The 15,507-nt window shown below is 57.1% G+C and overlaps 1 protein-coding gene across 8 annotated transcripts in view; it reads right to left on the bottom strand.

The window, feature by feature from the left end:
- The window catches only part of DLG3 (discs large MAGUK scaffold protein 3), a 78,701-nt gene that overhangs the window by 38,449 nt on the left and 24,745 nt on the right, over window positions 1-15,507 (bottom strand). For 3 of the 8 annotated variants that reach the window (XM_042807481.1, XM_042807482.1, XM_042807483.1), the window contains exon 5: window positions 1,308-1,361. In XM_042807481.1, coding sequence (XP_042663415.1) covers window positions 1,308-1,361 — 54 coding nt within the window. Of the gene's footprint in view, window positions 1-1,307; window positions 1,362-14,804; window positions 15,354-15,507 lie in introns of those variants that run through there. The other 5 variants (XM_042807484.1, XM_042807485.1, XM_042807488.1 and 2 more) reach the window with 4 other exon arrangements.

The following is a 15,507-nucleotide window of genomic DNA, read 5'->3' as shown; positions in this document are numbered from 1 at the left end:
CTGCAGCCAGGGTGCCCAGCATGCTGCAAGAAGCCTCCAACCCCACAACCACTCTGCCATGCCATGCTTTTGGAGAAGGAAACCTTTGGGGACAGCAACTCTCTTCTGCCACGTTCATACAAGGCTGCTGGACCCAGGACCACCATGCTGAGAGAAGCACCATCGTCTTCCTCCCCAGTGCCAGGTGGCTTCAGTTCAGCACCTGAGGCATAATTAAACCACACAGCCAGGGTTGCAGAGGTCTCAGCTGGCCTCCCCTTCCTTTTTGTAGCCCTGCCCAACCAGCCCAGCACACTCTGATGCACACATAGCCCACCACAGGCTGTGGGCTGAGATCTGCAGTTCTTTACAAGGTTCAACCACCAGAAGTCACCTGTAGCCCTCCACCATGACTCCAAAGACAAACCAACCCCAGTTCTGGGTCCTGGTGCTGCTTCATTAATGTGGAAGGCAGCTGAAATTTGCTGCATCAGAAGAAAACCAGGTGCAAAGCACCCAGCCCTGGCAAGCTGTCAACAGAGCTCTCTTTGGGGAAAAAAAGGGGGAGCACTCCACAAGCATGGAACCAGCGCCGCAGAAATCCACGCTGGCCACCCTGCTCCCTCTATCCTCCCAGCAGGAATGATCCGCAAATATTCAGGGAAGGGATGCAGCAGCATGCAAACCCTCTCTCCAACATACCAAGGAGGATTATCTTTATACTATGCCAAGAGTGCCAAATGCACTGTGGCTGCAAACACTCACAGTCACCAAGCACTGCTCAGCTGCTGGCAGCCTTTGCTGGGAGAAGAGCAGCATCTGATGGGTCCTGCTGCCCTGAGGACCAGTGGATGTGATGCCAGTGAGTGCCTGGAGAGCCCTGTCCCCCTCCTGAGGGACCGGGGCTGCCAAAGGGGGCTGAGGCACTGCAGGAAGGTAAGGGATGCCCCAGCAGAGCCTCGCAGCCACCCTGCATGAGAGGCTGAGGAAATGGCTGTGTGGGTAACCCTGAACGCAGCCAGCCCAGCCCCCCCTGCTCCTCTTATGCCCGATTCCCCCACAGCGTGCCCCTCTGAGTGCCTCCTGCTTTGCACCCTCCCTGTGCTGGAGCCCCCAGCACTGCTTGCTGCTAGCCTTGCCTCTGTGCAGCATCACCCAGCCCCAGCGAGGTTTGGGGGTGGGACGTGCTGTGGGGACGTGGCGCGGGTACCAGGCTCCTCTGCCACCTTGCCAGGGCCTCCATGGGCTGGAGGAGCCTTTCCTGCACTGCCGAGCGGGGAAAAGGCACCGCTTGTTCAAAGGAAGCGAAACAAAACCGGGAGACTTACAGAGAGCCCTTGTTCCAGCGAGTCTGTGTTCACGATAATGGGAGCAGGGTTGGCCTGTGAGGAGACAAAAGTGGGATGTCACTGACCTGAGCAATGATGCCAGCCCTTCGCAGCGCACTACCTCTGCCCTGGCCATGCCACCACGGACCTTCCAGGCCAGGCAGAAGAGAGCAATTCAGGAAGGGCTCTGCTCTTGTCCCTCCCCCAGGTGTCCAACAGCTCTGGGGTAGGAGCAAGGCCACAGCGTGGCTCTGGGCATCGCTCCCTTCCTCGGTGTGTTCCGAACGTCTCATGACTCTGCCTGCTGGGAAGGAGGCAAGGGAAGACTGGAAACTCTCCCCGCCTCAGGCCAGAATCCCACCAGCACCAAAATTTACTTGAAATCCACATTACTGAGGGATTAGTAAATAGGAGGAGCAGGGAAGCAAGTCCCTCGGAGGGAGGTACATACTGCGGCAGATCAGCCCCGAGGCCTTCAGGCACCTTCCAGCAGCTGCTGCTGCTCCGAAGCCCCATGCCCTGGGAGAGGTGGCAGCATTTGGCCTCTCATCCTCATTACTCCTGGGGTTAACCCCCCCAGCTCGGCAGCCTCGGCTCATCTCACCCCCCCACCCCACCCCACCCCCTTGCAGGGCTCCCCATCAACCTCCCGCCATCCAAGTCCCCCTTCGCCTGGGCTGCGCAGGGCGGGATGCGGGCGCCGAGGGCAGGAGAAGGCAGGGACGAGGCCCTAAAGGGCGGGGGGGGGGGGGCTGTCCCGGGGGGGGGGGGGGCGGTTCGGGGGGCCCCGCCCGCCGGTGCCGCCGCGCCGGAGCTGTCCAGCGCCGCAACCTCCTGAATTCGCCGCGTTCCCCGGAGCCCGCGGCGCAGCCCCTTCCCCCGCAGCAGGCTCGGCCGGCGCGGGAGGGTGAGGCAGGAGCGGCAAAAAAAAAAAAAAGGGAGAAACTGAAGATTGATTACGAGGCCGGCAAAAGCAGCGCAAAATGCGGGGAGGGTGGTGGTGGTGGTGGGGTGTGTCAGGGGCGAGTCGGGCTTCACATCATCACCCCAAAGTTCGTGCGGAGAACAACAGCCAGAGCGAGCCAGGGAAAGGCTGAGACATGAGCTACACGGGGAGGTGAACCTTCTGCCTCTGGGCATCAGAAACATCAGCGTGGGGGGCAAGCAGGCCTAGGTGTGGGCTAGTGCAGCAGTAAATGGGAACTGCCACCCGTCCAGTAACGAGGGTGCTTGGACTGCACAGCCTGATGGCCGTGCCGAGCCTGTGATATTTCTGCAGGAGCAGGCTACCTCCTCGTTGCTCTCCTCTGGGTTTATACGCCCCCGACAGAGACCAGCCTCCTCACATCACCCAGCATGGCAGTCTCCGCTGTCTTCTGTTTCAGCTGATCGTATTTCCGGACTTTTCACTCTCCTCATTTCATAGGTGGGAGTATTAGGGGTCAACCGGATTGTGGTTTATATCTTGCCCTGAAAGGTTCTGCTCTCATATGGATGGAGCAGGAGGTAGTTAATTTGATTTACTCAGATGCTTTTTGATCTTTCCTGCAGCTGTAACTATTGGTTACAAAACCATAGTTTTTATGGCAATTAATTCTCTAGCTCAGGCAAATATGACCACTTCCAAGCACTCCTGCCAAACCCCTCCCACACACATAAGAGAATTGCAATTTTCAGGTCCAATGTCTTGGGATCTCCATGGCCCAGAAGCAGTGTTAAGCTGGGAATATCCCCTCTCTGGCGGTACAGAGTCCTTGTATTTAGTCCAGATAATTTGTGAGATAGCATATATTAAACCTGGCAATGGCTTTTATTAGTCCCCAGTGCAATTCTAGGAAGGGATTCCACATTTCAAGGCAAAAAAGAAGCACTTCTACTGCCAGCAATTAACAAACGTTGGATGTTTGAACCTTGATGTGCCAGAGGCCAGCTCTTATTAGATGAGTTTCCAGGAAGGATGCAAAAGAGGCAGCCTAAGTGAATGTAGCCTGTCATGTGCCCCGTGATTTATGACATGAAGTCAACTCCACAAATGATGCTTTGGTTCCTTCCCAGGGAGGAGTGCTCTGTATGATAATGTTATAGAGGCTTTCGCAGGTCCAGCCTGAGTCCTCCACTGAGCCCCACTGCAGTCTCTTTGTTGAATTACTAATAGCCCACAAATCACACATCACATCGCCTCGCTCGCACAGTGGTGAGCCCTAAGGACATATTTTGTCTAGCCTGCTCACTGCACACTGAGCATCCTTCGCAGCCATTCCACACTAGTGATTTCTACATCTCAAAATACTGCTAGGAGCACAATTTCCCACTCTGACTCCAGATGGGACCCAGGAGATGCCAAATGTGAGTGGCTGCTTAAAATAAAGTCACACATGGTCAGGAGGAATTCAGACCAGGAAATTCCCACTTGTCTCCTGTGGCCAGCTATTCCAGCTACTACAAGAAAGGTGTTTGGACATTAGCTCTATCTTCCACTTGCAAATATTTAAACATTTGCACCTTGCCTGTTCTACTGCAGAGTCAGACAAGACCTAAGACTCAGAAATAAGCAGAGGGCCTGCAAATGAAAAGCCTCTGCCTCCCTCCGTCAGGCACGCACATGTACCGAGCCCTCTGCTAGCCAGGGGAGGAGAGAGAAAGTCATCATTTTTTTCCGGGCAGCAGGAATGTGCTGGTGAATTAACCATGCCCTTGATTCTACAGGGAACGGTAAGTAATTTATGCCCTAAGGAGCAGGGGCCTGCTGCATGCAGGGAGGAGAGGGAACAGGGCTGTGCATTCAAGTCACATTCAATGGGGGCTGTCAGATCTCTTCCATTTAAACTGCTTCATCACACTACTATTATTTACTAAGCCCTGTTTGTGCTTGGGGGGTTTACAAATGGAAAGAGAAGAGGTCCAAGCCCTACAGTGCTCACCCAATGGCAGCAGAACCACTAAAGCCCAGCGGAGCTGGAGGTGCCCCAAACTCCCTTCCTCAGGCAGAGGCACAAGGGGCTGCACAGACCCAAGGGCTCAAGGGCTGTGTGGAAAGTAGTACTCAAGGAGGACCTTGGGGAGTGAGAGGGGGGTCACTGCACAGATGCAGAGATATCGATCGAGGTGCAAAGCCCGTGAGGCAGAGGACAGCTGTTGGGAAAATCTGGGCAGCAACGGGAGGAACAGCAGTGAAGGGGGCTGAGGTTTGAAGGTCAGGATTCCAGCTCTCGGGTCTCATGGGGTCTGAGAGAAGCAGAGCCTCGCGTTCACCTGTGTCAAGGCACTAGCACTCGAGCACTACACGTCAGTCCCGGCGGCAGCCACAGCCCAGGTGCTAACAGAGGGAGCAGCAACCTGCCCTCTGCAGCCCCCAGAGACGGGCTGGCTCTCTTCAGAGGCCCCAGGAGAGCCTAGAGCCCATCTGGGGGCAGCTGCTTCCACGGGCCAAAATCAGGAGGAGGCTGTGGGTCTGCGTGCAGGGCAAGAGGGACATCTCCTCCCTGACAGTCTCCCTCAGGCTGGAGTGATTCCACTGCAGCATGTGAAGGGAGCAGCAAGACAGCCAGCAGTGCACAGATTCACCCCAGGTGCAAGATGCGGTCTTTCGGAGACACCCTGAGATATCACCTCTTGGGCAGTCATCTGAGAGGGACCGCTGCCATTTGGGCTGTATCTCCCATGGATGACTGGCCTCGGCAGCCCAGGGGCACTAACACAGTCACCTGGAGGCAGCCAAGCCCCAAACATCTATAGGTATCACTCTTCATCTCCGTTTCTATTGCTGTCATCTGCTGGGGCAAAGGTAGGAATTGCAAAACATGATGATTTTCCAAAACTTCCAAGCAAAAGAAAAACTGCAATTAAATGAAGGAGCAGGAGGTTCATTAGCTTGCTTCTGAGGGCCGAGCCTTGTCCTGTGGCATTCTTCCCCAGGGACTGCTCTCAGGGCTGGCACACAGGAGCCAAGCCAGGAGATTCTGAACTGAAAGTTCAAGATGTTCTCTCCAGAGCTGAAATCCCAAAGCTCTGCAACAGCTTCACATCCTCCACAGAGCCAGCACGGGGGCCAGTCCACAGAGGTCAGGAAGTATGTACCTCCTCCAGACAAAATAAATGCACTGCGGATGTCCCAGGCCAACGGCAACTGGACTGTGCCCACATATAAACCCGTTTTCATCTGAACCAGCAACAGGACTCAAACAGGAGCTCCAGAGCTGAAAAACACCAGGCCTAGAGAACAGAGCTGTTCTCTGCAGAAGGCCGGTGTGCCCCGTGTGTCACACGTCGAGAGATGCGCAGCACAGGGCGACTATTTGTGACACTGGGCTAGTGTATGAGGAGCAAGCTACTAACTTAACTCCTTTATTTCTGCAGCTTGCTTGGATTGGCTCAGAGTGAAAAATCAATCTGCTTTTTAATATCCTTTGCTTTATGCCAACTGAGGTATAAAAGTAACACTCAAAAGGAAATGGCTCTGGAGATAAGTGAAATTCAGTTTTTACAGCCTTTTAAAAGCTCTCGGGGGAAGAGGGAAGCGAGGAGATGCCCAAGAGAAGCATCTAAACAGGGTGGACACACTGGGCTGCTTGTTGCCCAGCTCCATCTGCTTTGATTTTTTTTTTTTTTTTTTTTTTTTTTAAAGGGTGTTAAACCATGGAGAAAGCTGTGCATTTACAGTTATGAGAGTAGCCGCTCTGTGGCAGGCCCCCAGCTAGCTGCGAACATGCAGGTACTGGCTCAGGGACGCTGAGGAGCAGTGCGCGGCTGCCACGGCAGTGGGCTCAGCTGCGGGATGCCCGGGCACTGACAGGCTCCCGCTGCCACGGGGAGTGAGTTTGCAGCGAGCTAATGAATTAATTTCCCAGGAGCAAGCCCAGGTCCTGCCAGTGCAGCGCACACGGCAAGCCCACGCTCACCCCCACTCACCCTGATAAACACTGACACGCTCATCTGCTTCCTGACAGACTTCCCTGCCCTTCGCACAGACGCTGGTTTTCCCAACGCCGGGGCCGCCTCCTGCACTGACCCGGAGCCCAACACCTAGCTGCTAAAAACATCACCTCCCAAAGCACCTGAGATGACACAGCTCATCCCCAGCAACCTGGGGGCACTTCTGAGGTCGAGGCAGGAGAGAAACCGGCTCCTGAGGCGAGGGAGGGAACAAGCCTGGGCTCTGCCCCTGCCAGAGGACACGTGTGTGGAGCAGAGGGGTGCTGGCACCGTCCCTCTGGGCTGCTCCAACCCCCCCTGCCCCGCACACCTACAGACCCCCTCGGCTTTCACCTGGCCGTGCCCGGGGAAGCCACCTCACAGACCTCCTGTTAAGAAATGACGCATGGCACATCCCCTCCCGGACCGAAGCCTGGTTCCCAGCTGGTCCACGAGATGTAGAGCTTTTCCTACTTCTCAATACCAAATCCATGCTTTGACCTTCCTATCCCTTCTCTTCTCAAGGGGAGAGCTATCACACTGCTGCCAGAGGCTGGTCCGCTTCTCACAGCTCCCTGCGCTCACCTCTTTTTGCCTTCATGGGCTCTTTACATGGTGGCCAGAGCTGAGAGTGCTTGGGAGCATCACAGGGCTGCAGAGCCCCGAGGGAGAGCTGCATCCCTCAGGGCTCCCACAGGCTGGGACAAGGAAAGGGAGCAAAAGAAAATGGAGGCTGGAAACTTCTGGAGGCTGAAGAATTTAATGGCCAGAGATGAGTCTCCCTTCCCTTTAACTGGGCTGGACAAAATAACTCTCTTTTTGCATTTTTTTTTCTCACTCGCTGCAAGAGCGGCCTGTTGGCTGACACCGTTTGGGCAGGGGGAAGCACACCCCACCTGATAATGTGCCTGCACAAAAGGAAGCGACAGGCTGAGCTGGACCCCATGGCCTCCTTCTGCACAGCTTGGGACGTGGCATAAAACCCATGGGAAACGATGCCGGGGCCGACTATGGAGCTTGCGGGCGCCCAGCCCCCTGCCTTGGTCCCGGCTGGCCAGGCGCCGGCTGCTGCCCGTGCCCCCATGCCTTGCTCCCCGGCAGCGTGGTGGCCCGCGGGTGAGAGCAGTCCTCCTCTCCAGGCTGCCTCGGGGAGACGTCAGAGCTGGGCCGTTTGGGCAGCGTGAGCAGGCTCCAGGGCTACAGCAGCAGAGCCCCTGTACCACAGCTGCGCCGCAGCTCCAGCTCAAAGCACTGCGGCCATCCGGAAATGGGGAACGCGGGACTTGAAAGGTCCCTGGTCACAAGGATCTTTGGCAAAGCCCCTGAAGTGCCCAAAGTGTAACACGAACACAAGCAGCTACTAAGGATTGAATCTTTGTTTTGGTTCCCTTTTTTTTTTTTTTTTTAAAAAAGAGTAAGCTTAAATAGGAACTGGAAAAAGCCTTCACTCAGTGGGGAAGGAAGAAAGCTTCCCCAAACAGAAGCTCTGTGGAGTCTAAGTTTCCATTTAGAAACCATTAAGGCCAATGTGCTCATACTTGAAAGTTAGACATCCTGTTCCAGGCTCAGCCCGCTAAAATAAGTGACCCAGTTTACAGAGGTGCTGGGCTCCAGTAGCTTCCCTCTGACCTGGTGGTACCAAATAAAATTGACTCAATTCCTTTTTTCACAGGAAGAGTTATTATCATCTGAAAGATTCACGTGCTTTCCCCACCCCCAGCCCCCTCAAACAAATACATGTGTACAGGGAAAAAAGAAGAGTGAATAAGGGACAGAGTTAAAATAAAAGTTTCTTTGGTCCCTGGGATTCAAATACCCCGTTTTTCTCTCTTCAGTAAGTTTCGGTGCACACCTAGTTATAAAGTGTTCAAAACCACGTTTCTGCGGGACAAAAGCAAACCAAGATCCATCGACAGAGCCTCAAACTAAATTCCAGCTAACACAAAAGTGACAAGAGGGTATTTAAGGCCTGGTCCCAGGTGCTCTGAAGCACCATGTGTCCCCAGAAATAATTACATCCTCTAAGCAGCCCTTCAGCAAGCCCCATCCAAGCGAGCTTCTGCAGACTAAACGGTGAACTTCATTTCAGATTCAGGTATTCTGAACTTGTTAAATGCTGTATTAAAAGTTTTTATCTCCAAGTCCCTGATATATGTTCAGAGCATATTGTTGGATTTGCAACGAGGGCCCTTGAGGGATCCCTGTATCATCCCATCTTTGCATGTGTTAAAGCCAGCTGCGAGCGTTAGCGCAGCCCACCGCACTCGCAGCGCTGGCACAACCTTACAGCAAGGGTTACACCCGTTCCTGAATTGCCCCTGTGATGCTGAGCCACAGACGCACTGTCCCTCTGGCCAGCGCGTGGGGGTTTGGCATGGGGGGCTGAGCCCCTACCCCCCAACCACACCGAGCTCCTCGCGTCCCAGCGCAGACCAGTGCTGGACCTGCTCTTCCCCCGAACCCCGAGACCACGGTCCCCTTGGGGAGCGCCCTGCACGGGGCTGTGCGCTGTGGGCACCCGGCCATGGCTGATTATGGCCTGATTAGCCTTAATGACTTCCTCTCTCTAAATGAGCACTCACAGCTAAGGAAGGAGCGGAAGCTCCTCTCCTCTCATCACGGCATACGACATGCGACGTGCTGAGGGGCTTACCCGCACAAGGCAACTCTCCAGGGGCGGCAGCAGCTTCTGCTTCCCTTCCACCTCCCGCCCACCTCCACACCCAGGGTACCCAGATGGGACCTCTGGTGTGGCCGTCCCCTGGGTTTCCCTCTCATGCAGGCCCCCCATGGGACCCTCGAGCACATTCTGAGGATGACTGGCAGATCCCCACCGAATCCCCAGCACCGGTCAGGACTGGGTTCAGGCAGGTCCCAGCCATGGAATGCTCAAAACCACGGGGGAAGAGCCAGGCAGAAAGTACAGCCCTGGGGCTGCGGGGAGCATCCATCCCTCCAGCTGGGCCGAGGGCAGGTGCCGCCGTGGTGGAGGCTGAAGGTCTTCCTGCCACCCCCAGGTTCTTCACGAGGAGCAACTTCCTTCACATGGGCTCCATCCCTGCTGAAACCTGCCCATGCTTGGCCCTGGCTGCCTCACCAATGCGCTCTCCTCCTCCTCCTCTGGCAACATAGCAGGGCCACATCCTCCCTTTTTTGGTGGGTACTTTCCTCTTCTTTCACATGTTGCACTGATAGTGTCTCTCCCACTTCAGACTCTGCCTTTACAGCAGCAGCTACATCTCTGCTATGGCCTGTTTGGACACCAGCTCCAGTGCCTCTCTCTGGGATGGTCCGGGGGCCCCTCCGGCAGCTCAACGCCCCAAAACCAGCAGTGGGGTGCAGCTCTGGGGCCACGGTCTGCGCATCTGGGCTGGCTGGCAAGCAGCGGTTGGTAATCCAGCACAAGAGGAGCTAAGCTCAGTGCTTCAACTCCCCTCTCTAATTCCAGTGTTATCCCTTATCGTATCAATGGGAGATGTCGGAAGGGTCAGCAAGCACAAGTGCACAGCCGCTGTCTGAGGGATTCACGTGCTTAAGGGAAGGGGGAGAAGCCTTACAGGTGAATAAAGAAATCAAGGAGACAAATGTCCTCAGCTGTCCACTCCTAAATGAACTCTGTATGTTTTGGGCAGGAGCACTGAGAACATCTGACCCTCCTCTGAACGGTCCAGGAGATGGTGACAGCAAAACACGGGTGGCTCCGGGGCGGGTGTGGGCAACTGGGTCATCTGACATCTGGGTGTTAAGGCACAAGTTTCCTCAGGAGGCGCACAGAGAGGGGCAGTGATTTTAGAAAGCATTAGCAGGGCCTTGGTTCCAGCTGGGCAGCAGGAAAGGAAGGTCAAGACCGTCAGAAATATCAGCTGCCTCCCAGGTACACGGGGCAAGGGGCCGAGGGTGGGTACGAGGCTGGGTTTGGGGGAAGGAGAGCAGCCTGGTTCTAGCAGCTCAACTGGGTGATGACAGCAGGATCACCAGACGGAGATGCCCAAGAAACAAGCTGAGAGGTGAAATCAGATGGAAGGAGATATATTAGGAACAGACACGAAGATTTACACATTGTGAGTGAGGAGGTGACAAACAGGTCTGTGGGATGGGAATCAAACTCTCACAACGAGGGAGTGGAGTGCGATGAGGAGTGGTGGAGAGGGAAGACCCTCCCGGGACTCCGGCTGGCAGAGGGACACACTGGAAGAGATGCTGGAGACAGCGGGAGGGCAGGGGGACCACCCGTGAGTGCGGAGCAGAGGCCAAGCAGACCGGTGGGGTGAGGAGCAGGCAAGCACTGCATTCCGCAACGGAGCCAGACGCGAAGGGCAAGTTTCACTACAGTTGTATCTACATTTAGGTTGCCAAAAATACCTTTCACAGATTGGCTGTCTTTAATTAAAAGGATGTCTCCTGTGCTCCTGGCACGATGCAGAGCTCATCCTGCCACACAGGGCTCGGAGTGGATGCTCTGTTGGGGAGCTCTCCCCTGGGGTGGCACCTCTCTGCCCGCATCCTACCAGCGCTAGGCAAGTCAGGCAGTGGTGCTTCCCCCAAATGCCCCTCCACAGTGAGGCACAGAGCTGAGGGGGAAAACTTCACCCCCTTCCTGTTTTGGCTTCTTCCCTCCAAACACGGAGAACGCCTTCCTCCTCTCTCCTCCTCCACCTTTCAGTGCAAAGATTTAGCTAATTTCTTCTATGAATAGCACAGGAGTAGCCATAGCAACATCACCCTGCCAACCTCACCACCTCCACTGCCTCCGTGTCCCCGGCACCCTGTTCCTCTCACCCTCCCTCGCGCCTCCCCAGGGAACATCTGGGGCTTCAGCCATTTCCCACGAAGCAACCTGCGTTTGGCTTCCCGCCTGCCCCCTCGGTGCTCTCCCTCCTTCCTTCCAGCCATGCCTGCTCATCGCTCAGAAACCCAGCCCAGACCCCCCGTGACCTCCCCTGAGGCTCTTCTCTCCCCCTGCCACCCATGCCCCAGAGCCAGGAGCCCCAAGCCCAGCAGCGTCTGAAGGCTCGGCAAAGGAGGCTGCTGCTTCCACCAAGATGTGCCACCCTGTGCCCACCTACTCCAGGTAATTCCCCAGCGCATAGGAGGAACTACAACAAGCAACGTTTGTGCGTGGAAAAACACTACCTTCAGAGAAGCACTCACTGCCGAAGACCGGCAAGGAGGACCTGTCCCCCTCTGCCACCTGCCTGGCCACGAAATGCCTCTGCCAGGGAGGAGAAGGCACCGCACGAGCCCCGCACGCTCTGCGCACTTGCAGGTGGTCAGGGACTCATTGCAATGTTGCTCTAACCTCCCCCCTGCATCCGCCTGATCCCCCAAGAGGGAGAAAGGGGCTGCAGGAAGCGGGGACAGCGGGACATCGCATTTCTGGCCAAGGTAGGACAGCAAACCTGGAGGCAGAGGGCATTTCCCAACCCTATGACAGGGGTTCACACTGCCCTGGGCCCCTTCCCCAGCCATGAGAGGAGGTGCCCACCCCCCAGCCACCCCAAACGCACATGAAAACACTGGTGAGACCCTTGGGAACCTCATGGGGGGACTTGCTCTGGTCGCTGTGCCTGGTACCGGGGACCTCGGGGTGAGTTAAGGCAGAAGGCTAGATCTTCCCTGCGGGAAGGAAAGGTGCCAGAGGCTGCCAGACCCTCAGCGCAGGGAGCGGCACCGGAGAAGGGCCACGGGCATGGCCAGGCTCAGCACTCCCCTCCTGAGAGCCCCCGTGCAGGGGAGAGGAAGGGTCTGAGCGCTCTGCTCCCCTGGTGCTGCGCATCAGGGACGCTGCCCTGGATCGCGCTGCCATTCCTCCCCCAAAGCAGGGAGTCCTCCTCTCACCCCAGTCTGGCAGGGGAGGCCTGCAGCTCCCCACCAGAAAGCGAGGGGGGACATGAGGAGGGCGCAGGGCCAGCCGGAGGGATGGTGATGGGAACAATGGAGGAGAGCGATGACAGCAAGCACAGGGAGCGGGGACGAACGAACAGGGAACGTGGATAGATAAAGGAGAAGAAATGAAAGAGATCTCAGACGGGAGACAAAAAGCAAAGCAAAAAGAAATGAGAAACCCAGAGCTTGGAGATTTACTCCTTCCCTAAGGTCGGGATTAGGGGTTCTCAGTTACTGGCATTGCCTGAGCAAGCTAATTTGTGTCCTAGAGAAGGGGAGAGGCAGGAGGAGAGAATTGACGGGGCACCGGAGGTGGGAGGAGGTGCAGGTTGACGTTGGGACCGTGCTGTGTGTTGGACAGCACGTGTGGGCACGTCTCACATGCCGCGGAGATACGCACAGGGTCTCCGAGTACGCATGATGTCAGAGAACATGCACCACCATATGCAACCGTGAGCACGTTTCCCATGTCAGAGCATCCACGCGCGCGGCCGCACCAGCGCATGCAGGCAGTGCACACTCTTCTCTGCTTGTGAGAAAAAGCACGGGGAGAAAAAAAAAAAAAAAAAAGGCTTAAATAAGAGGTGGCTCCCTGGAAGGTGAACAGATCCTTGCTTTCCGAGGAAGCCTCCCGGCCCGCACACCCCTTCAAGCCACCTCTGCTGCTGGAAGTGCTTCCAGGGACAGGGAGCTCATTTAAAGGGGCAGCCCTGAAAAATGGCAGCCCTGCCTCTAGCCGAGGCTCTCAAGGATGCAGAGGCTGCCTCCTCAGCTCCTGCGAAGGGAAGCAGCTTCACATTCCCGGCCCCTGGCCAAATGTACCCGGAGCCCAACACCTCCCGGCCTCCTAGAGCCAAACCTTGTCTTGCCCGGGCACAAGCCGTGCCCAGCTTGTTTCCATTTTACCACCTTTTGCCCCCCTGCCCACAACTGGACTGGCAAGAACATGGATTCCTGACAGTTCAGGCACCCTTGGATCAGAAGGGGAGCATTACTGAGGTATTTGCTGCAAAGCTTTGCTCATTGCATACATTTGCTACACACCAGGGAGCAATCCTGCCTGCTCTGATACAGGCAGCGCACATACCACACACGTCATATTCTACATGCGGAGCTGGCTATGCTCACGTAGCCTCACACTCTGGCATCCTCTGTCACTTGCAGTGCCCTGAGGAGCTTTTTCTTTTTTTATTTTTTTCATCTTCAGAAAGGCTAAGGCCAAGCAGAGATTCCCAACGTGGACTTTCAGAGCAGCCCAAGCCCCTGGGGCTCGGTGGCAGCACCACAAAGAGACAATGATTTCTCTTCCACCATTGCAAAAATGGGAAGGCTCCCCTGCCCAGCCTGCCATGGCAGCGATGCAGCTGGCATCGCTTCCTTCCCACTCTGCTTGCGATCGTCTTACCAGGAACCCTGGGCCGGACCTTTCACGCAAGCAGGAGTGGAAAGGAGGGAGAAGACATGCCTCAATTCCCTGCTCCTACCCAGCTCGCTGCTCTGGATGGAGGGAAGGCAAGAGAGAGCAAAGGAAAGATGGAAGAATGCTTGCCAGGAATCAGCAGGCGAGAGAGAGCGCCAAGGCTGATTTTGATGCAAAGAGTGGCAGAGAAAAAGACAGAAAGCAGGACCAGGCTGATGGGAAGGTGGCTGGGGTTTTGGGTGCTTTCTGTAAACATCATCTGAGCATATCAGCTTTGAATCTAATTATTTCAACCAGAGCTACTGACTGAGACGGTAATGAAGAAAAAAACCAGGGGAAGGGAAGAAGAGGGTTGTGTTTGCCGAGGGGAAAGGAGGAGAGAATTCCTTCCCATTGATTCCCGTGTGTCTGCCTGCTACAGTGTCTTGAAATAATAATTAGAAGGATCAATAAGAAATCATGTGAGGTTTGAAGGTAATGAATGAAAGAGGCAGAAGCAGCAAATCGAAATGCCTTTCTCTAAAGCAGGGTAAATTGTTTTTCAGGCAGGGTCTAGCCTCCATTTTAATGCTTTGCAAACAGATCCAACCATTTTCTAAGCCGGCTTCTGGGTTCAAAACAAGACTGGTCTCTCCATTTAGGGGAGAAAGAGAGACACAGCCTGAGAACGGGTCCTGGAGGAGAACACTAATAAAACGAACGTGTGTGGGAAGAAATGGAGGCAGTGAAATGGGGCAGAATGCACACAGCCTGCCAGCAGCCGGAGCAGGGTTACGTAATAATCTCGGGGAGCAGGGACGTAGCAGCAGAGCGAGGAAAAACCACAACTGAGTGGAGAGCGGGTGCCAGTTTGGGAGCGCTGGCAACCGGCTCCACGAGCCGGCGAGGCCGCCCGGCCGGCAGCGCGCCCCACGCCCGCCGCACACAGTCCACGGGGATGCCCGTGGCCCTGCCGGGGCTTCGGGCAACGGCGTCGCAAGCGGTGAAGACCCCCGGGGTGGGGGTGTCCGAAAAACCATCGCGCCCGGCACCTGCCTTGTATACCGAGCGAGAGCGAGGTGGCCCAGCGTGGCCCCGGGGGTGGGGGGGGGCTGCTCTAACGCGGAGCATCTCCGCCGAGCAGGACCGCGGCAGCCAGCCCGAGGCACCGGCAGCGCCCACCGGAGCGATGCCGCCGGCCGACCCGCCCCGGCAGCCCCCCGCCACCCTTCCCCGGGTGACCCCCCCCCCCCCCCCCGCGTCCCGCCCCGGGGAGCCGCTCCCGGGGGGCTGGCCCGTACCTGCTCGTACCAGTCGCGGCTCGAACACGTGCACTCGGGCCACCAGCCCGGGCCGCTCCCGTTCACCTTGGGCGCGCTCTTCCCCGGCGGCGGCGGCGGCGGCGGCGGCGGCTTCAGCGCGGCGGGGTCGCGGGCGGGGGGCCCCAGCTTGGCCTTGCCGCGGGCGGCGGGCGCGGCCCCCCCGGGCGCGGGCAGGGTCTGCGAGCCGTACCCGCCGTAGCCGTACTGCTCGTGCTGCCACTCGCCGTAGGAAGGGGGCTCCATCCGCCGCAGGGCCGCCATCCGCGTCACCTCGTAGCACTCGGGGCACTTGCAGCAGTGGTGGTGCTTGTGCATCGCTGCCCTCACACCATAGAGCCGGCAGGGAGGGAGGGGAGGGAGGCGGCGCGGAGGGAGGGAGGGAGGGAGGGAGGGAGGGAGGGAGGGAGGGAGGGAGGGAGGGAGGGAGGGAGGGAGGGAGGGAGGGAGGGAGGGATGCTCGGGGGGCGGCGGCGGCCCCCGTCCCGCGTAAGGCGCGCCTGCCGCCTCCTCGCCCGCTCGGCACCCCCGGCCCCGCGGGCGGGAGCAGGAGGAGGAGGATGAGGAGGAGGATGAGGAGGAGGAGGGGCGGGCGGGGGGGTGTGTGGCGGGTGGGTGTTACAGCGCGGTGATCTCCGCGGGGACGCGCCGCGGCATCGCCCGCAGCGCTGCTCAGTCCCGCGGC

Source organism: Tyto alba, unplaced genomic scaffold, assembly GCF_018691265.1.
Source record: "Tyto alba isolate M040663 unplaced genomic scaffold, T.alba_DEE_v4.0 Super-Scaffold_5, whole genome shotgun sequence".
Classification (NCBI taxonomy): Eukaryota; Metazoa; Chordata; class Aves; order Strigiformes; family Tytonidae; genus Tyto; species Tyto alba.
Note: the sequence above shows the minus strand (reverse complement) of the source record. Positions and strands in the feature narration are given on the sequence as shown.